At 37.7% G+C, this 26,941-nt stretch overlaps 1 protein-coding gene across 1 annotated transcript in view; it reads left to right on the top strand.

The window, feature by feature from the left end:
* The window catches only part of MAP1B (microtubule associated protein 1B), a 72,979-nt gene that overhangs the window by 6,325 nt on the left and 39,713 nt on the right, over positions 1-26,941 (top strand). Inside the window, exon 2 of the mRNA XM_070743115.1 lies at positions 4,696-4,797. Within this exon, the coding sequence (XP_070599216.1) occupies positions 4,696-4,797 (102 nt within the window). The remainder of the gene's footprint in view (positions 1-4,695; positions 4,798-26,941) is intronic.

Consider the following 26,941-nt stretch of genomic DNA (forward strand, 5'->3'; position numbering starts at 1 on the left):
CATTTTCCGAACTTCCGGTTTGTCCGTTCGGTGAGTTTTTTGCACTCCGGGGTTTCAGGAAAGCTTTCCTGAAGCGTCTGGATGGCAAAACGGCCTTGGGAAAGGCCAGAAATCAGCTGGCCAGTACACACATGCCTACTGGAACTGCATAGGGCAACGTCTCGTGTGCCGTCCAAAATGGCTTTGCGTGCTACTGTGTGACAGGCTCTCTCTTGAACAGTCCCCCAGAGAACATTGCCAGCTGCTCTTCTGGTTTCCGATGCATGCTGGTCTTTGTGGGTGCCGGAGCACTGGGAAATGACCTAAAAATGGCCTAAAAAATTGCCCGAAGGATGACCAAAATCCAGGCCATTTTCAGATCATTTTTCAGACCAAAAATGGCCTGAAAATTGCCTGTAAAATAGAAACATAGAAAAATAGAAGATTGACGGAAGAAAAAGACTTCATGGTCCATCCAGTCTGCCCTTATACTATTTCATGTATAGTATAACTTAGTTCTAAGTTACTTCTCTCCTTGATTAGTTTCCACTCATATGTCAAGGGGTGGGGGTTTTTTTTTTGACCCATTACAGATCCTGAAAAGCAGTGGCTATTTTCTAACCTCATTGAAACGCCTCTTGCAGTGGTCTCCTGAGACTCCCCAAATCTTTACCTTCAGAGCCTTTTTGAAGTTAACATCAAAATTGATTTGTAAATGTAATATAAGGAACAATAATGGAGCACAATCTTATACAGTGTTCCCTCAATTTTCGCGGGGGATGCGTTCCGAGACTGCCCACGAAAGTTGAATTTCCACGAAGTAGAGATGCAGAAGTGAATACGACACATAGTGACCCTGATATTTATAAACATAATTATTATTTATGTTATTTATTTGCAAAAATTATTAGTTTGGCAATGACGTATGACGTCATCGGGTGGGAAAAAACGTGGTGTAGAAAAAAACCTGTGAAGTATTTTTTAATTAATATTTTTTGAAAAACCGTGGTATAGACTATTCGCGAAGTTCGAACCCGCGAAAATTGAGGGAACACTGCACATTGTAATTTAAGTTATTTAGTCAATTTGAATCCAATGAGGTCAATCCAATTTGTCCTATATAATCCACATTGGGGTGGGGTGGTCCCTACCTCCCACCACTGGCCAAATATAGTCCCACCAGAAAAATATTGTACAGCCCTATCCTTCTGGTAGTGTTGTGGTTGCTGTTTCCCTTTTAATTAGTTGACACCTGCTGTTCAGGTACAGTGTACAGAGCTATAATTGTTAACATGCATACAGATTTGTAGAAGAATTCACATTATCTTATTGATCGAACCAATAAAACAGGTGGGCAGGGGGAAGTAGGTGACCTTTTAAATGGATACAATAATTAGGATTTGCTTCCAAACATTTCCATTTATTCTGTTTGTAATTTTTCTTCTTAAAAAACAAATATTATTTTAAAAATGATCTAAGATGATTGCATGCATTTCGAGAATCTGTGTCATATAAACAAATAATAGTCCTTTACTTTATAATACTTTGCTGTAAATGTTTCAGTGTAACACATTTTACAGTGTAACAAGTTTACTGTTATTTATGTAAAAATGTAAACTCAAATTTTTCAAGACTTTAAAAGGAAGCATCAATATATCATCTTGGCTGGTCTCTTATGTCAGACCTTGCTGATAGAAAGCTGGGAACCTGTAGTATTGCTAGATGTATTAAAATATAGAAAATTTGCTCAGTAATGTGTGCTACATACAACTGTAGTTGACATAGGCTAAAGGGTGTGAGCAGAATAATTGTACCTTTGGGCTGAATAAAACAGGCTACGAAGTTTATGAGGGTCATATAAATGGCTAATTGGTTGTATTATGGTTACTGGCAGATAAGGGGAAAGAATCTGTGGCCTTTTCTAATTTATGGCTGGCCTTGGGCATTCCCTATCTGTATCTTAAGCATATGCAGAAAGCAAAATAATATCTATATCCTACCACACTCTTAATTCAGCTTACCACAGAAGATAGTTGTTGTGGGGACGAGAAAAAATTACGTATATTGTTCTGAGCTCCTGGCGAGAGAAATCAGGTTGGTGGAATTTAAGAATTAATACATTTCCAAACTAGGCATTATGGTTAGCTAGAATAGAAGTTGATGGTTTGTGAAAGGCTGCCATGAAGTTAACACTCACTGTATAGGTGTGATCGAGAAAAGTGGGGTGATTCAAGACAAATGTGAGGTTAAATGAAAAGAAAGGAATATTCCCTGATAGGACAGTTTGTTCAGATCAGACAAAAGAGTTTTATAGAGCTAGCTTTTTCTGTTGGTGTAAGTAGATGGAATCCTTTAAGAAAGTGGTCCCAAAGCTTTCTTACTCCGCAGACTAGAGGTGGGATCCTAAGGTGGAACGGTGACGTGTGCTCGCCCCGCGTGGAAACAAAAAACCGTGCCAAAACATGGGCGCACCTGCGTCTTTGTGCGCGATTCTGTTACCTGCAGAGGCGCAGTAGCAGAATTGCGCTGGACTCCGCTAGCCACAGGGGTGAGCAAACAGCACTGTTCCACCTTCGCAGCCCACCTCTGGTGGCAGGTGATATGGGAAGAAAATGTTTCGCGCATCCAGCTTTATCCTGCGCATGCGCAAATGGAATTCTGCACCCAGGCGCACTGTTTGCATGGCCCAGTTAATTTGGGTACCCCTGGTTTAAAACAATAGTGAGAGATGAAAATCATTAATGTCAGACAATACTTAAGCAATACTACATTGCCTATCTCCATTGAACAGAGATTAATACCGTTATTGGTGGAAAGCTCTGAGTGATAGCACTACTGAAGGCTTGCTGCCAGAACTTTATGCATTTCTTGTCTTTATGTGTTATAAACCTAAAAAGATGGGCATTTTATTTGGAATTGTGCCTACCTAGCTCAAAAGGGGCCGAGTTAACCAGGTAGGAGCATTTTGTGAAGAAGATGGCAGGTAGCATTCTGATCAGTGTTGCAACAGGCTATTTTTCCCAGGGTAGCTGTTTGGTAATTGGGCAGGATCACAACATGTTTTTGAAATTCCAAGTAAACACATCTGCACAAAAAAGTGTTTGTGTACACTGTATGTATAAGCTGGGTACATAAATCTGAGCAGCGCACTAATGACGGCCTTTTCTGGGATACATTCCTGGTCACTACTAGCAAAGTGTTTGTCCTAAGCTCAAATAGATCCCCAAATTTATCATACCACCACCTTCCCATCCTCCAAAATTTAGGTCAGCAGTGTCTTGTCTTCACTCAGTTGTTCTTCCCTTATTTTTTATTTCTGAAGAGATTTCTTTCTTTTATTTCTTTGTGCTACTTGTAGTTGTTGTAGGGATGGACATTCTGTGATTGTAATGACAGATTACTTTAATTTTGTTACTTTTTGTAATGTGGTTGAGTGCTTCTGTAGGGAGAAAGAATCCTGGTTTACAAATGCATACGTTAATTCATAAATATTTAAAGCATAATGATTTAGAACAAATGTTTTTACAAGTAGCATAAAACAATTAGTTCAGCGTTTTTATAGCATGTTGCAAATCGGTTAGCTACATCATCCTTTTGTAAATGCCACATTACCATCCTATAAACCTGCTCCCTAATAAAACAAGTTAAAAACAGCTTTGCTGGGAACAGAGTTCTAAACAAAGTAAGTAAATAAAGATATATTAGAGAGACTGGGTGGTAAAGGACTAAGCTTGGTAAGGGGAATAATAAAACTGATTTAGCAAACAAGATGTGTTTAGAGTAGAGGATTGACAGATGTATTTAAAAAAATAAAATCTAAATATATCCATGCATTCATATGTAAAGATAATCTGAGAGTGAATAAAATGTTGGACTAGAATTGGGGGACTCACATTCAAACCCATATTTAAGCCATTGAAGTGGTTTACTCTATTTACTTATTTAAAAGAGTCATATAGTTGCCCATCTTATTTACTGTAATGCTAGGTTGCTTACAAACCACAACAAAAACAGTACAAAATATAAAAACGGTTGCAAAATCCTAGGTGCTGCCACCAAACTACACACACACATGCAGAGAGAGAGAAAGAGAGAGGGGGAGGTCTATGACAATTTGCCATGGCCAACTGAGGTCCAACTTGCTGTGTTCCACTCATTGCAAGGACAAGAGCTACACTAATTTGAAAGAAATAATGGAATAGAATAATTGAAGGGATGAAAAAGGAGTGACAGAATGAAATGTGAATGGCAAAAAATAAAATAATGATTATTTATTTTAAATAATTAAATAGAATTGTCCCATGATGAGTTGGACCTGAGGACTTGTCCTGCAGTGAGTTGGCCATGGTGAATTGGCCACAGAAAGTTGGTTGTGGCAAGTTGTTCCAAAGAGAGAGAGGGAGGGAGGGAGGGAGGGAAGGAAGGAGGGAAGGAGGCAGGGAGGGAGGCAGGGAGGAAGAGAATATGAATGAATCAACATAAAGCCAGGATTCCATCCTTACTCCATACTAGTGCTTGTGGGAAAAGCCAAATAACTTTGGTCCAACCCCAAAGTTGGCTTATCATCCTAACCCACCTTGAGGGGAAATTGGAAGAAGGCGTGCTAAGATTTCCACCTTAAGCTCCTCTAGGTAAAAGGAAAAAGAAAGCTAACAATAGTAATTAATATTTCTTTACTAATTTCTAACTACGTGTTTATTTTCTTTTAACATCTAGGTATCCGATCATGGGACACAAACCTCATTGAATGCAACTTGGATCAAGAACTTAAACTTTTTGTGTCTCGCCATTCCGCTCGATTCTCTCCTGATGTGAGAGGTAAGGTTTATTTTTCTGTTATTGCCTGTATTTGGTGGAGATTAATTTAAAACACCTGTTGCACAATAGGTCTTGGTCTCCATTAACACAATACGGTTGTAATCCTATATTCACATTCCAGAGAGCAAATCAATTGAGGTTTTCCTTTGGATTAATATACTGTATCTAAGGTCATAGTGTAAAATGTGTTGTCTCTCTTTTAAAGAAAGCCTTATAGAGGACAACAAAAGCCAATATGTAAGCTTGATGTCACCGCCTGTGGCTATAATTCCAGACTTACTTACTGGAAAGTAAATGTTGATGAGATCAGTGAAAATCAATTCACATGGAATTTATTTAGTTGGGCTATAAGCATATAAATAATCATGTGGTATATTGTTCTGAGCAAAAAGAATTCTGTTCTTAGAATAACTCAATTATACATTACTGTTTTCCAATAAAAGAATAATTTGATGTGAGTTGCTGACTTTTTACAATGTACTCCCAAAGGCACTTTTTTCAAATCTGGATGACTCTGATTAGGATGACTAAGAATCATCATAAACATTTTGACAATGCAATTCTCTGCATTAATAAAAGCAGAAACAATATGAGTCGAGGTGGCGCAGCAGGTAGAGTGCTGTATTGCAGGCCACTGAAACTGACTGTAGATCTGTAGGTCAGTGGTTCAAATCTCATCACCGGCTGCCTTCCATCCTTCCGAGGTGGGTAAAATGAGGACCCGGATTGTGGGGGGCAATATGCTGGCTCTGTTAAAAAGTGCTATTGCTAACATATTGTAAGCCACCCTTGAGTCTAAAGAGAAGGGAGGCATAAAAATCGAATAAAATAAAATAAAATATAAAATAAATGGTACAATTTCATTGCATATTAATTGTTTCTTAGTTTTACTACAAATAAATATTTCTGTGGGATCAGAATAAATTGTATTTCCTTTTAAATTACAAAAGCTGTTGAATCTTGGCTTTAAAAAATATTATAGGTATTGGTGGGAATAAAGATTATGATTATTATGCCACTTTTCTATCCCAGGCTTCATTTTAAGTAAAGCTTGTGTGTCTGCTGTAGAGAGGGTTACATATTTACCTAGATTAGATGCTCAAGTTCTATAAAATGCTTCCTACTCCTTGAATATATACAACATGTCCAAAGTTCAATGTGCAGATTATATATTGTAAAATCCTTTCAAAATGTATAGGAATCGCACTTTTAGGAAGGATTAAGCAGAATGAGTAATGGGTCTTCCTATTTTAGAACTGAGTGGGCAAATTTTAAATAGCTGGAAGTCTCACTAAAAATTGAGATTGGTGAAAACAGCAGTGAAGGGGAGGTAATATAAAATGAGTGAAATTAGGATTGTCTCTTTTTCGTGAATTTAAGGAGAGACTACTAATTAATGGGAAATTATAAGTTTACAGTATAATTTCCATGGTTTTATGTCTCTGTATTCATAAAATAAGGCAGAGGTTTTACATTTTCATTTTGACCCTGAATCCCATTTATTGATAAGAATCCAGTTTTCATTGAGAATAAAAATAAATCTTGGGATCAACTTTCTCTCCCATTTATTAAAATTTGGGGGAAAGAAGGATTGAAGTTTACAGTTATTCAGTTCACTTTAGCATCTTGTTGTACTTCACGTATAGACACAGTTTTATATTCCCAGATCTTTATTGAGGTATAGGATCAACCCAATTCAGTGGTGGGATAATGCATCATTTTCTTCTCTGTTGGCTGGTGATGCTGGCTCTTGCAGTGCAACATCTGTTAGAGGATTAGATTAGGGAAAGCTTGCATAGTTCTTTGCCTCTCAAGAAAGAATATATGCAGTGCCACAGTTACTTTTAGGATAAGCGCATTAGGAACATGGTCTTTGTATTTGGCCTCTGCTTAATGGGATTTGGGCTGAACAGATGTAAATAGGATGCATGTGTTTTAGATCCCACATTGGTTATATTAAACTTTTCCTGATGCAAAAGAAATCATAGAAACATCCTGAGATGCAACTTTCTTGGAATAAATCTAAGATACCAAATCTTTGCACAAGATACAGGCTTTCAGTTATATTCTATATTAAATAATTCTTTACTAAATAACATTTTCACTTTAACTAAGATATTAAAATCTACTCTTCAGATCATTATATAAATGTAAACTAATGCAAATCTCTGCTTTTGTTCAAATATACAAAGTAAAATTAAGTGCATAACAGTAATAAATATGGGGGGAGGGGTTATTTAGACATTAGCTGGATGACCTGAAATTAGTCTAGATCAGAAGTGGCAAACTCAAGGCCCGGGGGCCAGATCTGGTCTGCAGGGTACTTAGATCTGGCCTGTGGGGCCACCCTGGAAACAGTGAAGGACTGGCCCGCAGTGCTTCTGGCAGTGAAAATAGGCTCCTGCAACCCTCTGCCTGTGAAAACGGAGCTTGGGGGATCCCTCCCAAGTTCTGTTTTCACTGGCAGAGGGTTGCAGGAAGCTGTGGTAGCCAAAAATTGAACTTGGGAGGCTGTTTTCACTGGCAGACCATTCAGGCATCTGCAGGTACTCCTGATACTGACGTTGAGCTGGCCACGCCCACCCTGGCCCATCCTGATGTAGCCCTCAATGAAACTGAGTTTGACACTCCTGGTCTAGATTATTCCATTTAATTTAGATATTAAAACTATTTTATACTGTGCTAGTTAAACAAGAAATTATAGGAAGCAATATTTTAAACACATATGGCTTCCTTTTGCTGTCATTAACCAAAGTCCACCCAGTGAGGATTACCCCAATCTAAATCATTCCCAACTTGATCACTCCCAGCCCCAAGCCTCGGTGAAAGACTTCCTCTAGTTCCCTCCCCACCCATATCTGCCCTTTTTGGCCATCCAAAATGGTCAAAATGGTCTTGCGGGCCATCAAGTAGTGCTAAATCTGCTTGGGTCTTGGGCTGTTTATTGTGCTGCAGTTCAGGCAAGCCATAGCACTGGGGTTGTAAGACACATGAGATGCAGCCAGTAATGGGCAGCCAACATTTTTACTGCCACACTGTGTGGCTTGATGGTCATGGGTAGGAGTGGCTTGCTGGCCATGTGACCTGGTGGGAGTGGCTTGAACGATCATCAATTTGAGGATCATCATCCTCAATTTACAACCTTACCTGTGTCGCTTGCTGGGGTGACAATTTGCTTTGCGTTTCCCACTTTTTCCCTCTTTCCTCCTTCCTGGCCTCAGGAGGTGGCCATGTGAGGCTGGAGGGGATCTGTGCAGGAGAGAGGGAAGCTCATCCAAGGCCAGGAAGGAGGAAAGAGGGAAAAAAGCGAGGAGCGCACAGCAGCAGCAGCAGGGGAAAAAAGGAGAGCCCAGCCGAGACCAGTAATCCAGGAAGTGACTGTCACCGGTCAGCTGAAGCTGTGCACACAGTGGTGGAACTGTTCCACCCCGTCCTGCCTGCGGCCCACCCCTGGATACAGCACAGCGCAAAGCCAAAACTAGCCCAGCCAGACACACAACACAAAGAGACCTTTTGGAGCACTGGGGTTTGGAGGTTGCAAGACATCTCTGTGTCACAGTGCAAAGCCCAGCCCATTTCAGCAGTGTGAGGAAGTGTGTGCAGTGTGTGCATTCTTGGCGGAATGCAAGGAGCCCCCTGAGCAGCATTGCAACATTAAACCCAGCCCCAACCTATCTCCATAGTACAGCGCAAAGGGTTTTCTTAGTGCACTGCAGCACTGGGACTGCAAGTAGTTTGCAAGTAGGGTTTTTTTTTAATACTTTGTTTTATGTTTGGTATGAATGCGCTGTTTGGTTTTTTTAAATAATGATAGGGTTTTATATGTTTTTTAATATTGGATTTGTTCCACTGCTATATTGTTTTATTGCTGTTGTGAGCCGCCCCGAGTCTTTGGAGAAGGGCGGCATACAAATCTAACAAACAAACAAACAAACAAACAAACAAACAAATAAATAAAAGATGCAGCGCAGCACAGAGCCAATTGTTGTGTGAAGCCCAATCCCTGACCTCGCAAGCTTCTTGGGGCGCTACAACTCTAATAGTCAGTAGTCAGTCCAACTTGGGATTGATAGATCATTATGTTTGTATAAAAGCTTTATAATATTTCATATGTCTTGTTTTTAAACATTTCCTGTGTTTACTATAAACTTTATGAGCAGGAGAGTCCAAATATAAAGTTTATGGCCCCCACAAATCAGAAGTCTTGTACCGCCTCTTCAGTCTAACAAATTACTAATCTTTCTTTTAAGTATTTATACTTCTTACTAACTTTATAGGAATTTCATTACAGAAAAGTATACAAATGTCACAAAACAATATTTTGAAGTGAAAGTATTTTTCATGTTACAATCTAGATTGTATAAGCATGTAAATACACCCAAATACAAGGGAGGGAAACGTCTCCAATCAAGTAACAGGCTTCATATAGGGGGTGGAGAGATTGGAGAAGGAAGGGGGAGAGAAAGTTAAAGAAAGTAGAAGGATGGGGAAGAGAAGAAGAAGGGAAAGGAAGGTTGAATCAATTAAAAAGTGGAAGCTTAGACTGGCAGATATTGGCAGCAAAGATTTGGATTGAAGTCAAGGCAAGATAATTTTGATGTTTCTTTATTATTATGCTTGGTGTATATGGATGTAATTATTTGACGTATGGTGGAGAAAAATTAAAAAAACTTGAAAAAAAGTGACAAGTTTCACATCTAATCAGTACAGAAAAGCACAGCAGTTTTAAAAGCTTTGGAAGTTGCTGGGTTTGGAAAAGAAATGCAATTCTGTAATACTTTGGGTAGAACAGATTAAACTTTTGGAAGCCTTCTATTAATCACAAAATCTTACAAGGACTCTGGATGTCCGTCCTGTTATTGTGGCTAAAGTTTCAGTGGTAGTTGTTATAGTTATTATTCTTAGCAAGAAAGAAAATGGAGACACAGAAGCCGGAGCTTAGTTTAATTTGGCTGACTCATGCAAATGGATCAATGCTTAGTTTCCCCATGGAGGAGTTGCTATTAGCAACGGTGCCATAGCATCAGTCCCTTGATGCACAGTAACAATGAGGCTCAGAATGTAGCTATCTTAAAAGCCTTCTGGATTGTGTTTACTTCTATAAGAAGAACAATCCAAACACAGTTAATCCAACCAGTAAAATTGCTTTTAATGTCAACTGTTATCTTCTGAACTGGGAAGGGTGGGGCAAGGAGGTTCTTAGCTTTTAATTCTGATCCTTAACTTTAAATTCTCAAATATAAATATTTGCTTACTGAAAATTATGATACAAAAATATTTTTAAAAATTTATGAGCTGTGCACTATTGTAAATACAGTATCGCCTAATTTTCATTATGGAATGCTGCTGCTTCTCAGTTTTTCCCAGCAGGATTGCTTCCAAAAGTCTAAACTTTGGCTACCAAATAACTCATCAAGAGTGAAGCTACTTTTATGCTTAACTGATGTAAAAAAATTCTAATCAATAAATGATTCATGAATTACACATATTTTTAATCTAATTATATTTGAAAGTTTAATTATTCATAGTAGTTAAAGAGCATTCTTTAATCAGGATCCTTATGCTTAATTTTTGGTGCTTGTGATGGAGCCATGGGGAGATGAAGACAAACATGAAGAGCAGGAAAGGCACATTCTGCTAAAATTCCTACCTCCTTAGCATTATCGCGCTGTCTGAAATTGATTAAATACTGAAATAGAATAGAACCGAACAGAACATAACAGAACAGAATAGAATAGAATTCTTTATTGGCCGAGTGCGATTGGACACACAAGGAATTTGTCATTGGTGCATATTCTCTCAATGTATATAAAATAAAATATACATTTGTCAAGAAATATGAGGTACAGCACTTAATGATTGTCATAGAGTACAAATAATCAAACAGGAAACAATAAATGTTAATATAAATCATAAGGCTACAAACAACAAGTTACAGTCATAAGTGGGAGGAGATTGGTGATAGGAACGATGAAAAAGGCTAATAGTAATAATAATGCAGCCTTAGTGAATAGTTTAACAGTGGTGAGGGAATTACTATTTGTTTAGCAGAGTGATGGCATTCAGGAAAAATCTGTTCTTGTGTCTAGTTGTCTTAGTGTGCAGTATAGCAATGTTTTGAGGGTAGGAGTTGAAACAGTTTATGTCCAGGATGCGAGGGGTCAGTAAATATTTCCATGGCCCTCTTTATTATGCTTCAGTAACATTAAAAGATGTTACTGAAGTATCTTATATGATATGAATTGTCTTCAATGGCTATAGCCCAACATCTGGAGAGATGGTGCATGCAACGGCACAAGCCTTGCAGAGTCCTGCTCCATTAGGCAGCGGGAACAGACCAGCCGCTCGGCTGATGCCAAGAACAGGGGGGTAGGCTTAGCTGGCAGGTTGACTGGGCTCAGCGCTTAAGGTAGGCAAGGGGCAGGGCGAGCGAGCAGCGATGAGGCAAGGCATTAGCAAGGCAAGGTATCAGCACGGAAACACGTTATATAGGTCGCGGATGGGGTGGGTGAGCTGGAAATGCCAAGTAGCGAGAAAGCATGGCGACCCACCTGCCAACCCCGGCCCTCTTAGTGCCCCCTGCCCCCCTCCTTGCCTCTTACTGTCCCCTTAAGTGTTCCACCCCCCCAGGGGGTAGTGCCCCCCACCTTGGGAACCACTCTTTTAAATCATCCCATATAAAAGAATTATGCCTAATTTTTTTGCAATGTTCTTCATTACCTTTGTTTGTAGAATAAGGAAGTTTCTAATACAGTAGTTTTATTTTCCTGATGAATTTAAAAGTTACAATCTTTTGAAAGTAAACATGTTTTATTTGCATTTTTGAAGTCTTCCTGTTAAATGCATTTTTAAAATACTACCTGTCTGAAAGATATAGAAAGAGCTTACAATAAGGGCTCTTTGGGTACATTTCATTCAGATACATTTTCTCTAATGAGGATTCCACAAATAAAAAATATAAATGTTCAGAATATTGTCTTGCCCTATTGAAAATAAAGAAGCTTGGCAACGGATTTTTTCCCCCCTTTGAGGATCAAAACAGTCATTGATAACAAGACAACTCCAAAATTTAAGCTTTGGTATTCATATATAATGCATCATTATGAATTGTCTCTTTGGGGCTATTTCACAGTATAGATTTTGGTGGTTCTATTTGTATTCATAGAAAGACCTGCTGGGAAGGGTTACTTTGCCCGTATCAATTCCCCCTCCCATTAAACCTGTAATTACATCAAGAATTATAATTTGCCTTTGCCTTCTGCAGGATAATGTCATTGCATGTCAAGTTGGGGATTATAAAGCAGAAGAACACCCTGCTGATGCTGTCATTTTATGTTAAACAGGAGAATCCGATTTCCTTCATCTCATAATGATTCAGAGGGGTATACCGTTTACTGAAATTAATGGAAATATGCAGATTTCCCACCAATTATAAGGCGTAGAAAAGACACAAAATCTTTCTAAAAAAATAATCAGGAGTACCAATCTGTTATACTCTACAGTTCAAAGAATAGGCAGACAATGCTTCTGAATCAGTCACCAAATTTAGCTCTCTTCTGATTGAATAGAATCTTAATAAAGCCTAAAAAAAAATCACACACTAACCAAAGAAATAGTACATCCCATTGTAAAAGTTGTTTATTTCCATATATGAGCTCAGATTTAAAATGGTAACAAATTACTGCTTGTTCTTTCCAAGGATAAGCTTCTATTTTGCAAATGTATTGCTTCTTCCATCTCAGGCAGAAGTCACAAACTATTTTCCTATATTGCCAACATATTTTTCAATAGGACTACAAATTCTTTAATCTCGGGAGATCAAATAAAAGCATGCTATTTTCCTCTGTCCACCACATGTGCACCATGGGGCTTTCTGTTGACGAATTCATTTTGCTGAATTGCTCAGAAGCTGTAATGCAGAACTCTTCAAACTTGGCAATTTTAGAACTTGTGGACTTCAACTCCCAGAATTCTCCAGTCAGCATAGGAAGCAGTCTGCAGGTGCTATTGTTCAGTCCTGGATGGGACTTAGTATATTGCTTATTATCAGTGAAGGGCTACAAAAAATAAAGTCTACTACCACACTAGGGCCGTGGCTTATGCAGGACACCCTGCATTTTCTTTCAACATCTTTCAGTGCAAATTGGGTGCTCTGGGATGGAGCTCCATTTTCATTACCCCACTGTGTTCTTCCCCGTCCAGGCAGTAGCCCACTCTTGCTTATTATCATACTTCATTTAGTAGAATATATATATACAGTATGGCTTGACTTACTGAACCTTGAGTTCATTGCCTACATCTGACATATCTCACACAATTCTTCATAAATTTATTTCTTAATTGACAGCTAAAACTAAGCAAAGCAAAGAATGAAAATGAACCACATTTCTTTTTCCATCTTGCATTTTAATTGGCAGTGATAAATTCCTTTGCAAAGTGAACTGAAGGAGAAAATAAAACCCTTCACTTTGGTTTCTGTACTTATACATACATACCTAGCATTCTGTTGCTTTTTTGAAATAAGCAAGGCTATGTAAGCAGGTGAAAAGGAGTAAAAATAGTAACCCAAAGAAATAGATAAAAGGAGGGAGTGGAGTTAAAGTAGCTAAAACTATTTTACCCACTCACCATTCATTAAACCTCTCCATACCTAAGCAAACATATCCTTTTCCAGGATCCCCTCAACCTTATCCAACTATTGTTTCTTATAGTTCTCCTTTAACAATGAGCTTTCCCCCCCTATATTTATTTTCCATTTCAGTCTATATTCTTCCTTCCTATATAATCAAACTACCTCAGTGTATTTCTTTTGTTTGATCAATTACTTTGCATCTAGGTTTGTTAAACACACATTAATTTTTGACCCAATACTATTTGTTTGTTTGTTTGTTTGTTTGTTTTGTTTATTTATTTATTTATTTATTTATTTATTTATTTATTTATTTATTTATTTATTTATTTATTTATTTATTTATTTATTTATTTATTAGATTCGTAAGCCGCCCCTCTCCGCAAACTCGGGGCGGCTCACAATAATAATAATAATAATAATAATAATAATAATAATAACAACAACAACAATATACAATGTAACAAATCTAATATTAAAAGAAAGTATCTAAATGACAATCTTCAAACAAAAGATTGGACTACATGCCCTCTTGAAGTCTGTTCATGATTCTGTGATAACTCCAGCTATTTACTTTATTAATACACTTTCCTTAAAATGACAACTGTGCAGTAACTTTCTCATGCAATTTATCAGTTAACAGTTGAAAAGCAAAAATATAGTCTGCACAACTACTGGCCACCATAAGTTTCAAGGCACTTTTCCAGATTTGTGGTCACTGTCATCTTTGTTTCCTTTCAGTTAGAATTCCATCAGATACTTTTCTGGGCATGCTTAACAAACGAATCTAATTGCTTCACTCTCGCTGTGTTTGCTTTTATATAAAAGAACAGTAAGAGCATTCTTTTATTATTTTTTCCACTTCCTTTTCTCCATATCTGTTTTTAACCATGATCCATTCCAGACTATTAAAAACAATCTTGGTTTTAGATTTATATTAATCCCTTTGCCATGTGTAAGCATAATAGACATATGTTTAAATCAGGGTATTGGAAACAGCCAGACCATTTCCTAAGCAGATGCTCACCAAAGAGTCATCAGTCTGTCATTGTTGGCTCATGCTACTCTGTTATGATCTCTAATCCAGAGACTACTTTGCAAGCAAACCTATCATTGCTCACATCTCATCAGTTAGAAAATAGATTTTGACCACATCCTACCAAATATAAGTGCGCTGACATACTCTTGGGATGCTTGTACATTGAAAACTAATTGTTTTTCAGTTTTTAATTTCCTTTCTCATAACATTTTGTCACTCAGAATATGAAAGCACTGGAGCAGCTAAATATATTAAGTACTGTGAACTGGTTGGACCTTTCTGCTGCTGTGATTTTATTATATGAGAAGAAAACTGTTGATTTCTGGTTTACGGCCAGTGGGCTCTTTGGGATTTTCTCCGAAAGCCCATAAGTTGGACTTGAATTTAGAAGTCCTTCTGTTGGCATTTCACAAGCATTTTATTTTTATTTGATCATCTTTCTTTAACTTGATCTTCTTAGTTGATCATCTTCACTTAGTTGAGCCCTTCACTCCTCCACTCAAAATAGAATACCCTATGAGACTAGACTTTCAATCCTGGGCCTAGAAAGTTTAGAACTAAGACGCCTTAAACAAGATCTAAGTATTGCCCACAAGATCATATGCTGCAACGTCCTGCCTGTCAGCGACTACTTTAGCTTCAACCACAACAACACAAAAGCACACAACAGATTTAAACTTAATATTAACCGCTCCAAACTTGACTGTAAAAAATATGACTTCAGTAACCGAATTGTCGAAGCGTGGAACTCATTACTGGACTCCATAGTGTCATCCCCAAACCCCCAACACTTTACCCTTAGATTATCTACGGTTGACCTATCCAGATTCCTAAGAGGTCAGTAAGGGGCGAGTACAAGTGCACTAGAGTGCCTTCCGTCCCCTGTCGTATTGCTCTCCTATATCTCCTATACCTTTCTTCTATTCCTATATATCTTCTTCTATTCTTTCATTGATATGTTCTATTCCTATATCTTCTTTTCTATTATTTCTTAGATATATTTTACTATATGTATCTCCTCTATAACCTTCATCATGTATTTTACTATGTGTATATAGATATATATCCACTAAAACCCTCATTGCGTATTGGACAAAATAAATAAATAAAATAAATCTTTCTTTAACTTGGCATGGTCCAGATATATCAGGATTTCTTGTCCTAAGAGTTATGGTTCAATGGATCTATGTGTTTCTATACTGAAAAAGCTGCCTTTATCCCTAATAAAGTTATTCAAGTCTGTAGACAAAACTGCAATCAACAGGCAGTTCTTCTGTTCTAGGATTATTAAGGAATGGATTACTCTAAATTCTGCTGTTAATGGCAGGAGAAAAATAGCACTTGCTCACTATTTTCTCATCTCACCATTTGTCAGTGTATTCAATTGCAATTTCAAATACAGAGTAATCGGTTTATGTTTGATTAAAAACTCAAATCAAACCATTATCGAAGAGAAAGCTTTGGCCTGCTGAAAATACAGTATCCTTTTCTATATTTTCTGCAGCCTTTTATTTTTGAGATGGAGTTTTTGTCACTTCAAATGCAGCCTCTCTTATCATTCTATCCTCATTTCCAATGTCATGTGTGAGTTGCTTTTGCTTTTTAATCAATACATGGTATTGGAAAAAATGTTTACAAATATTCACTAATGGAAGAAGAGTTATATAGGTGCACATAACATGCAGACATATATCCACCCATCCATTTATCTGTATACACATGTATACATATGTACATAGCAGGTAATGTTCCTGTACAGCTTAAGTTTAAATTAATGCAAATTTAAGATGCCTTACACAGGTATTGTGTTCTATATGCATTGAGCCCTCGGAGAGGGGCGGCATACAAATCTAATAAATAATAATAATAAAATAATAATTTAATATTGTCTTTATTTTGGTTCTTAAAAAATAATGTGAACTCATAGCCTTGGTTAAATAAGTTAATGTTGGACTTGGACTGCTAGGAGGGCAGTTATTATCCTTACTTAATAATTAAGGTCGCTGTGTGACATAAGAGTTTAGTAAAGGGTGGTAGTTATGATAATCAAGTCATTCAGATTATGTTAGTTTTAAGTAATTCAGAGAATAATAGAGGGTGTCTTAGATGAACTCATCCTAAAATATACAGGACTTAAAATACTTAGAAACCTCTAAATAACAAGGGAAGGTTCCAGTCATATGATGGTCTGCATGCATCACTTCCCATTAAAGTGAATGTCTACTATGTCTGGAAGAAGTAAATTATTGTAATCCTTACACTTCTCTGGTGGCCGTTTCCTTCTGTGGATAAGCAATTTTTGGAAATTGTGATAAGTTTTGTGATTGAGGAGGAAAAGTTTTTATTTATTTGTTTGTTTGAGCGTTAGAGCTTCTCAACTCCAGGCTGACTCTGAGCAACTAAAATATATAGCAACAAAAGTACACCAGAATAAACAAAAATGTAAAAAGGAATATTTTTTAAAAAGGCAAATTGAGACAAGTACATCTCAACATATGTGAACGTACATACCAAAGAGAAAGATTCCAACCACCCTACCCTGAGAAGACAGCTAGGCCTCTGAAAATGCCTGGAGCTGTGATTGCGAATCTATGGCACACATGCCTCAAGTGGTACGTGGAGCCATATCAAAGGGCATGCAAGTTGTTGCCCTATGTCAGCTCCAGTGTGCATATGTGTGCTGGCCAGCTGATTTTCAGCTCTTTTTTTGGGTCATTTTTGCTCTCCTCAGGCTTCAGGGATGCCTCCTGAACCATGGGGATGGCGAAAAATGGCCAAACAGGCCAACCGGAAGTTTGGAAATGAATTTTCTGTTGGGCCATTTTCGCTCTCCCGGAAGCCGCCTGAAGCATGGGGACAATGAAAAACGGGCCAAGGGGCCAACCAGAAGTCTCTGAAGTAACTGACATTATGCCATGTGTTATAAAGTTTTATAAGTAATAATCAACACCTTGAATGATATAGAGAAGCATTCTGGGAACTAGTATAGCTTGCAAAGCAGATGTTTCATGTGGCCATTCAAGGCAGGTTCACCACTGCTTGCATTGCTATATTCCGGACCAGTTTAAGCTGTTCATTCTGGTTTGAGGCACTGGGGTAGAACACCAGCAACTTTGCATGGTTGGTCTAATATAAAACAGCAATAGTTATTATAATCAACAAAATACTTTTATGATGATGATGATTATTATTATTATTATTGTTATTATTATTATTATCATTCATTCATTCATTTATTAGACTTGTATGTCGCCCTTCTCCGAGGACTCAGGGTGGCTCACAAATACAATACAATAACATGTGTACAAATCTAATAATTAAGAACTCTAAGCTAAAATCCCCTTACATTTAAAAAACAGTCAATTAACTCAATCACATCCGCACATAACATTTAACGGTCAGAAAGAAGAGGGGGCATGATCTAACTGCCCCAGGCCTGGTGACATGAATGGGTCTTAAGGCTTTTGTGAAAGGTGAGGAGGGTGGGGGCAGTGCAAATCTCTGGAGGGAGCTGATTTGATATACCGGTATATGATATAGACATATACATGCAGAGACTCTTGTTGGTAAGAGTTGAACCTCTAAGTTATGTATGGGATGCAGGTTTTAATGTCACTGCAGCATTTTCTAGGCATGTGGTACTCCACATCCAGCCTAGAAATGAATGAATGTCCTTCTCTGTGGCTGCCCCGGCCTTAGGGAACCAATTATCCCCCAGTGTCTGTACTGCTCCTACCCTACTAGCCTTCCGAAAGGCTGGGAAGACCTGGTTTGGCCGGCAGGCCTGGGGGCCGTGAGCATTACATCTAGTTATGGCCAAACTGTGAGTGATTGGTATGTATGTGCAATATACATATACATATACATTAATATGCGCCTTCTGCCTCACGAATCCCAGCGGCCAGTTAGGTCCCATAGAGTGGGTCTTCTCCAGGTCCCGTCAACTAAACAATGACACTTGGCGGGACCCAGGGGAAGAGCCTTCTCTGTGGCGGCCCCGACCTTCTGGAACCAACTCCCCCCAGAGATCAGAATTGCCCCCACCCTCCTTGCCTTTTGTAAGCTACTTAAAACCCACCTCTGCCGCCAGTCATGGGGGAATTAAGACTTTTTCTCCCCCTAGGTCGTCACAACTGTATATATGGTATGCTTGTATGTATGTTTGGTTTTTATATATTAAGGGGTTTTAAATTTGCTTTTAGTATTGGATTTTATTGTACATTGTTTATGATTGTTGTTAGCCGCCCCGAGTTTTCGGAGAGGGGCAGCATATAAATCCAATAAAACTTGAAACTTGAAACATGTGTGTCTGATAGGACAGTTTGTAAACGGTTATTAATTATTAGTATAATTGTGTTTTTAATGTTTTTACTATGTATATTTGACTTTTTAAACACTGTACTGTATTATTTATTGTAGTAAGCTACCCTGAGTCCCATGGGATTGGGTGGCATAGAAGAAGCATAGAATTAATGAATTAATTAAAGTTACTGTGAGACCAAGTAAAAAATTACAATTATAAATATTATTGCAGTGCAAACCATGTTATTATTTGCCAAATTATGCTTACTCTTATCTAGTTTAAAAATAATTAATATCCGCTTCTGTCTAGATATGTATTTTTTAAATTACAGTCTGTGGTGAAGCACCAGAAACTGATATTTACTTACCTCTTCAAATCTTAAAAGTTGTTCCCAAATACTTCATGTTCTAGGTTTCTGTTCAGGTTTACTGGATTGAAATGGGATCATGGGTTTTAAAGGGGAGTAGCCTCCACATTTTGAAAAATTCTTCCTTGGAGATTTAAAAAAAAGTACACTGCCTATAACTGATTTAATTTCTATTTATTTGAAAATGCAGGACTTTTCTTGCCTCTATTATTATTACTTCTTTCTTTACGTGTATTTTTTTGGTCATAAACTGCACTAAATGAACAAAATCATCATTTAGATAGAATAATTATATCTTTAAATGAGTTTATGTCTGCTAAGAATGTTACAAATATTACAAATTGTTAAAGACATTAAATACCATTAGCAACAACTGCTGTCTTGAATTGTGCTCCGAGGCAGCTGGGCTGTCTCTGCTGACATTTCAGAATTGGTGATGTCGGCCCCCATTTGCTCCCTGCTGGTCGGAGGAGTTTTCGTTACATTCATAATAGTCTGAGATCAGATCTGAGCCTGTGTTTTGCAGAGCAGCAATGCACGAATTCCATATATGGATAATTTTGGGCCTTTGTGTCAGTTCTGGATTTCTTTTTAAAACTGTTATTATCTGTTTAGCCAAAATGCATGCAGTGTGTTCTGCAACAATAACAATGTTACAACAAAGCTACTGTGTCTAAAAACAAAAAAAGCATGACATTGCAGTTACCCCTTTCTCTCCCATCTCCCCTCCCCCTCCCCTGATTTTTTTTTTTTTGTGTGGCTTTCATCCTCTTGGCAGTCAAGCCGAGCAGCTTTGCAATTCATAACTTCTCTCTAAGCATCTGAAATGTTTGTGCAAAGCAAAACTCGCAGTGTAATACGAGCTGCTGTCTGTTCGGATTTTAATTTGAAAAAGAATTGGGCGCTATTGAGCACAGCAATGCTTCTCTGGAAATGCAGTGTTCCCTCGATTTTCACGGGTTCAAACTTCGCGAAAAGTCTATACCACGGTTTTTCAAAAATATTAATTAAAAAATACTTCGTGGGTTTTTCCCCTATACCACGGTTTTTCCCACCCAATGACGTCATATGTCATCGTCAAACTTTCGTCTGCCTTTAATAAACATTTTTTAAAATAAACTTTAACAAATAAACATGGTGAGTGATAATCTAAAGGGTTGCTAAGGGAATGGGAAATGGTAATTTAGGGGTTTAAAGTGTTAAGGGAAGGCTTGTGATACTGTTCATAGCCAAAAATAGTGTATTTACTTCCGCATCTCTACTTCGTGGAAATTCAACTTTCGCGGGCGGTCTCAGAACGCATCCCCCGCGGAAATTGAGGGAACACTGTATGTGGTTTTTGTTGCTTTTGGGATATATGTGTCAGTGTGGATTCCAACTTACCTCTCTGCTGGTTCACTTCCTCCCTTCCTACTCTGTGGCTGGAGTGCACCCCCACCAATTTTTAACACACACACACGCCAAAAATCAAATGGCAACACACGCAGAATGCTGAAAACCCAGCTTCTGTGCATGCGCAGAAGAAAAATTAAATTTAAAAAATGATTTTTTAAAAAATAAATAAAAAATATGGCGCCGCCCACAGACCGGCACCGAAGAATCCCAGTTTGGTGATGTCATTGTGATGTCACTAACGGGTCACTACCGGTCCAGTTCGAACTGAGAGGAACCCACCCCTGTCCTTAGATGAAAAACAACAAGGTGTCTATATCAGTTAGTTATGCATCAACAACTTTAGTTTAATGCCCAAGTTGCATTCAGCTCTTGAGATGGACCAGCAACATTTCACTGCAGTAATTTCTCACGAGCATTACAATGTATCTTGGTTGCAGGTTAATTAGAAATTTTTATTTTTAAAATTTTATAGGTTAATTTAAATTGTAAAATGGGTTATAATGTAGAAGCATGCGCTTATTTTTAGACAAAATCCCCATACAGATCTTTCAAATGAGATATTTGAAGAATATCAGATTCTGGCTCAATTTGAGAAGGCCAAGATAAGAGCATTATGTGATTAGGTATTGTAGAATACCATATTTACCAGAATCAATATAAGACACTAAATCAGAATTTATTGCAAAGCCTACTTAAGAAAATGTACTACCTTCTAGAGAGGAATTTTTGTTCCTCAATAAGTCTGCTTATGCTTAGCAATTAAATGTACTTGGTCAATCAAATATTTACTTTGATGTGGTAGATTGTCCATTTTCTTTTAACTTTCCCCTTGAACTACTTGTACAATGGCTTTTTCATCACCCAGAAATGAAATTCTAGACTTCTGCATGGATAGGTTGACTCTCTCCCTTAAATCAATATATAGCAATAATTCTTTGAACTCAACATAAATCACAAGGACTCCAAATCAAGATAAAGTGTTTCATATAAAAGTATGGCTCTCCACATCCCCCAAAATGCTTATGTTATAGCACTTATATTGAAGGAAATTTTAATTTATATGATATGCATGATCGGTGGAATAGAAATAGAATTATATTACCGAGAGGGTCCGATTTGTCCTTGTATAAGACCAAATTAGTTAATCTTAATACTTCTTTTAACTTTGGGTGTGTTCAGAAATGCTTCTCATTACTAAAAACGTTTGGCATTTATATTGAACATAGTCTTATGGTTTTGTTAGATTTCTTCATGCTGTTCTTCTTTGTCACCTTCAACTTAATTCAACATCCTATAGTGTAATATAGACTGCATTTCATAATTAAGGAATGATGTCAGATTGTTTTGACAGGATGATGTCTACCTCTACAAAATAATTTGTATTGGCACTGCCAATCTGAACATATGCACCCACCTTTTTCTTTGCAAGTCTCACCCTTAATTCTGCCAAAGTGGTTCCAACATGGTTTTACATTATTAGTTTTACAACAAAAGAATTTAGCTCCAGATTTAATGGGAATATTTTATTAATCTGTTGTATGGAATGCAAGGTTGGAGGAAAATCAGTAAATTACAATGGAATCCTGACCAGATACAGAGGATCTTTTAGATTAGCGGCCCCCAATCTTTTGAACACCAGGGATTGGTTCCGTGAAAAGACATTTTTCCATTGACTGCAGAAGGTGTGGTTTCGTATGCTGCCTGCATCCTATGGATGGGGCTTCACTTGTTTGTGAAGTCAAGTTTCTGGCATGCTGTGGCCCAGTGCTGGTCCATGGACTGGGGGTTGGGGACCCCTGTGTTAGAGAGTAGCTTCCTGGTTTGGAAACTGGAGAGTTAATCTGGCCTAAATGGGATTGTACTCTCTCAAATAGAATACTAGTTTTGGGGGTTCTCATATAGCAGTGATGGTGAACCTGTGGCATGGGTGACAACTCCAGTGTGCATGTGCATGTTGGCCAGCTGATTTTTGGCCTTCTGGAGGGCAAGGGAGAAGCCGTTTTCACCCATTGGGCTATTTTTCACCCTCCACAGGCTTCAGGAAAGAGCTCCAACCAGAGCTTGTGGATGGAGAAAAACAACCCAACAGGCCAATCAAAAGTTTGGAAATGCATGGGCCATTGCATTATGTGTGTGGGCACGTGCCATCGCACCACCACATGTGTGCATACCCTTTTTGCACCAAAGCAAAAAAAGGTTTCCCATCACTGTCCTATAATTAGGGGTTGGTTCCTCCTGTTTGGGGCCAGATTGTCCAAACTATTATTGACCTGCAGGTGATATAATTTTGGCATCACAGATCCAGTTCTGTCTGTGCTGGTCCGTGCTCGCCACCATATTTTTTTCTGAATTTTCGGCCGATTTTTACAATGCGAAACCGGTGGCAAAGGTAGGGGGAACCCACCCCTGCCTCTAGTCACAATTTTAACTAGAGATCTTCATGGCTAGGAGTGTGTATTGCCAGCTTCTTTTTGTGGTAATACCCTGTTTTCCCCAAAATAAGACACCCCTGAAAGTAAGACATAGGAGACATATAGTGTAGTTTTAAATATGGTAGGGGACAGTGTTCCCTCTAATATCCTGTTCCAAATAACCATAGGCATAGGAATCTATATAATCTGTTAGAATAATTTTACTGTGTATATTTTATAATTTAATAATTATAAGATAAACTAGTAATTGGTGGCATTGATAGTGCTTGATATATATTGCTTCTATTTATTAAATTTTTGATTGATAGACAAAAGAGCTCCAAATTACCTTATTTAAAGCTTATTATAAATTAATTGGTTAGTGGAAGACTTAATTCTTCATTGAGAAAAAATAAGACATCCCCAGAAAATAAGGCGTAGCACATCTTTGGGAGCAAAAATTAATATAAGACGCTGTCTTATTTTCGGGGAAACAGGGTATCTGGCTGAGGAATACTATTCTCCCTTAAATCTGGAGGCAGCTGCTATAGCATGCTGAAAACTTACTTTTTTGTCCAGAATTTCCTGTTACGAATGTTGACAAAATATTTTTTCTTTGCTTTCCTTTGCTTCGTTCCTAATTTTTAAAATATGTTTTATTGTACTATTTTCGTATGAATTTTATTGTTTATCATAATGCAGAATATAAATGTATTTTGTTTTATTTAAATTTTTTTAAAAAATTAAAGTCTTCTCTGGAGCTATTGCAGCCTTCCACAACAATGTACTCTTAGGAATTCTTAAAACCAGAACACTCAGTTAACCTAACCTATTAACTAATGGCAACATGACCTGAAATGCAGTTTTATATTCTTTTAAAGAATATAAACATTTATCAGCAAAATTAGCATTCTGTTGTCATTCATCTCTTATTCCTGACTGATGATGATCTTAAAAGCTTTCTTTTCCTTAAGTCAGTGGAAGTCTCTCCCAATACTGACACCTTGTCATTCTGATGGGATGAAATTTATGAAACTAATTACACAGTGCATATATAAAACAGCATATGGATGGCTATGTGTCTAAAATAGCACTTTAGCCATGCTTTAATCTAATCAAACTTGACATTTCCTATGAAGATGAAAAGCCTTTTTTGTTCAAAAAGCAGCAGTGGTGGGGGGTTTTCTGCTGTGTTCTTTGGGCTGAAAGACTGGAATAAATCTATATCCAATCATGGTAATGGAATATTTATAAAAACAATTCAGGTTGCAATTGAATGCACATTTCTTTTGAAGTAAGAGCCACCAAACCTAATGTGCTAGATAGAGTCCCAATGAATATTTGATTCTCTAAATCAGAGGTTTCCAATTGGCTGCCCGTGAGCCGGGTATGTTCATGTGCAGGCCACACCCACCCTAGCGCCATGAATGGGAAAACATTGTGAAACATAATGTGATTCGGTGAGTTTCACACCCGTGATCTAAATTAAGTATTGAGTTGTATAGTAACGTATAACTTGACCCAGACTAAACTTTTATCGAACTGCACTGCTGTTGCTTTTATGTCTTAAAAATAAGAAGCAAAGACACAAATTACCATCAATTTTAAACTAAAATGTAAATATGTTTATCTTCTACTGATTCCCAAGAAATGGTGCATCCCTACGAATCCTATGTGGATAAAAATGACTGGAAATAATTTGATGCATACTGTAGGTTTTATTAATTCTCGCTTCAACCACAACAACACAAGAGCACATAACAGATTCAAGCTCAATATTAACTGCTCCAAACTTGATTGTAAAAAATACGACTTTGGTAATAGAGTTGTTGAAGCGTGGAACTCATTACTGGACTCCATAGTATCATTTATTTATTTATTTATTTATTTATTTATTTATTTATTTATTTATTATTTAGATTTGTATGCCGCCCCTCTCCGCAGACTCAACATAATCCCCTAACTCCCAACATTTTACCCCTAGACTGTCCACGGTTGACCTCTCCAGAATCCCAAGAAGTCAGTAAGGGGCGTGCATAAGTGCACTAGAGTGCCTTCCGACCCCTGTCCTGTTGTCTCTCCTATATCACATATATCTTCTCTTCTATCCTCCTATATCCCATATATTCTTCTCTTCTATTCTCTCATTGATTATTTTATCCTATACTCTCTCTTCTATTCTTTCTCTAATTCTATTTCCTCAAAGGTGTCCTCTATTACCTTCATTGTGTATTATTGTGTATTGGACAAAATAAATAAATAAATAAATTGAATTGATAGAAGTTTATGCTGAATTCCCCTATCTCCCCTTTCTGGTGCGTTTTGTTGGGAAATAGCTGCTCTTCTGGACACTCTGAAACAATGAAGAGTTTATTTGGCCAATGGAAAAACATCATTTTGAGCCTTTGCCTCTGGAGGTGTTCCCATTATATGTCTTTTCTTTTTGTTGGCAGAAAGGATGTCTTAATTAGTATAGTTGGTATTCATTATAGCAGTAATGCAAAAGGTTGCATGGGAGGGTCACACACACCCATAATTCCATGTAGCCCTCCCTGTGCATGCATGCATAACTCCTCCCCCACTCCTGGCATGCGTTTTTTTGCTCTCCTCAGGCTTCAGAGCCTTTCTAGAAGCCTGGGGAGGGTGAAAACAGCATTCTCTCCCAGAGGACCTCCAGAGGCCAGAAATGACCCATTTCCCAACTTCTGGAATTTCCAGAAATGGGCCATTTCTGGTCTCTGGAGGGCCTCTGGGCGGGAATGCCATTTGGGCCATTTCCGGCCTCCAGAGGGCTTTCAGAAGGGAAGGCCATTTTCGCCCTTCCCAGGCTGCTAGAAACACTTTGGAGCAGGAGTCTCCAACCTTGGCAACTTTAAGACTTGTGGACTTCAATTCAAGTTGAAGTCCACAAGTTTTAAAGTTGCCAAGGTTGGAGAACCCTGCTTTGGAGCTTGGGAGGGACAAAAAAGGGACCTTCCCCACCACCTTCAGAGGCTGGAAACAGCCTGTTTCTCGATTCCCAGTTCACCCAGAAGGTCTGAAAATCAACTGGCCAGCTTGTGCATGCACGCCAGACCTGACCTCTCATGGCAACTGATGGCTCCACATGTCACTTGAGACACACATGCCATAGATTCACCATCACTGCATTACAGCAAACTGAATGCAGACATGGTTATGTATTACTTTTTTGTGAGTTTTGTGAAAATAGGATTATCAAAGACAGTGTCAGCTGCATATGATCTAAGATAAAATGTGTGTTCTTTGAAAACAAAGTCTGTTTAGGGACTAATTTTGCAAATGCTAGAGTTATATTCCTATTGTACATAGTGAATATGTTTACTAAAAACCTTAGCAGAATTCTTCAGCCTGTAAATGTTAATAATGCCCAGACTAAATTTTAAAAGAAAACAATATTTCTAAGAGATTTTTTTCTATATAAAAATGAATTAATAATTATAATTTGATTCCCCACCAATTATTTCTATGCCATATTTAGAATTTATGAGATATTGGTATTTCAGTATAATCTTTTATTTTTAAAAACAATGTTGCATTTTATCCATTTTCCCTTCCTTTCAATATGTCCTGTTTATATTCATAAACTTGTCCTGTTTATATTCATGTAAGAAATAACATTACTCAAATTGATCGATTGATTTAAAAGGTTTGTATGGCCATCCATCTTAAACAAGGGCAGCACATATCAACAATAAAATCCAGTAACTATAAAACATAACCCAAACCATTAAACTATCAAACAAAAACATTATTCAGGTGATGACATAATTTCAGAAGTTGTATATTTGTATCTTCTGACATCATCTTAACATTTCACCAGTGTATATAACATTTTAAATAATACACCAAACGAATACATTGTAGTTACAGATCTAGAGAATGTAAGTTAGATTGTATCTTAAACATGTTTTTTTGACCTCATATATTTCTGCTCATAACTATTTATACCAATCAGTTTGCTTTAATGAGTAAATATGTT

Source organism: Erythrolamprus reginae, chromosome 2 (assembly GCF_031021105.1).
Source record: "Erythrolamprus reginae isolate rEryReg1 chromosome 2, rEryReg1.hap1, whole genome shotgun sequence".
Classification (NCBI taxonomy): domain Eukaryota; kingdom Metazoa; phylum Chordata; class Lepidosauria; order Squamata; family Dipsadidae; genus Erythrolamprus; species Erythrolamprus reginae.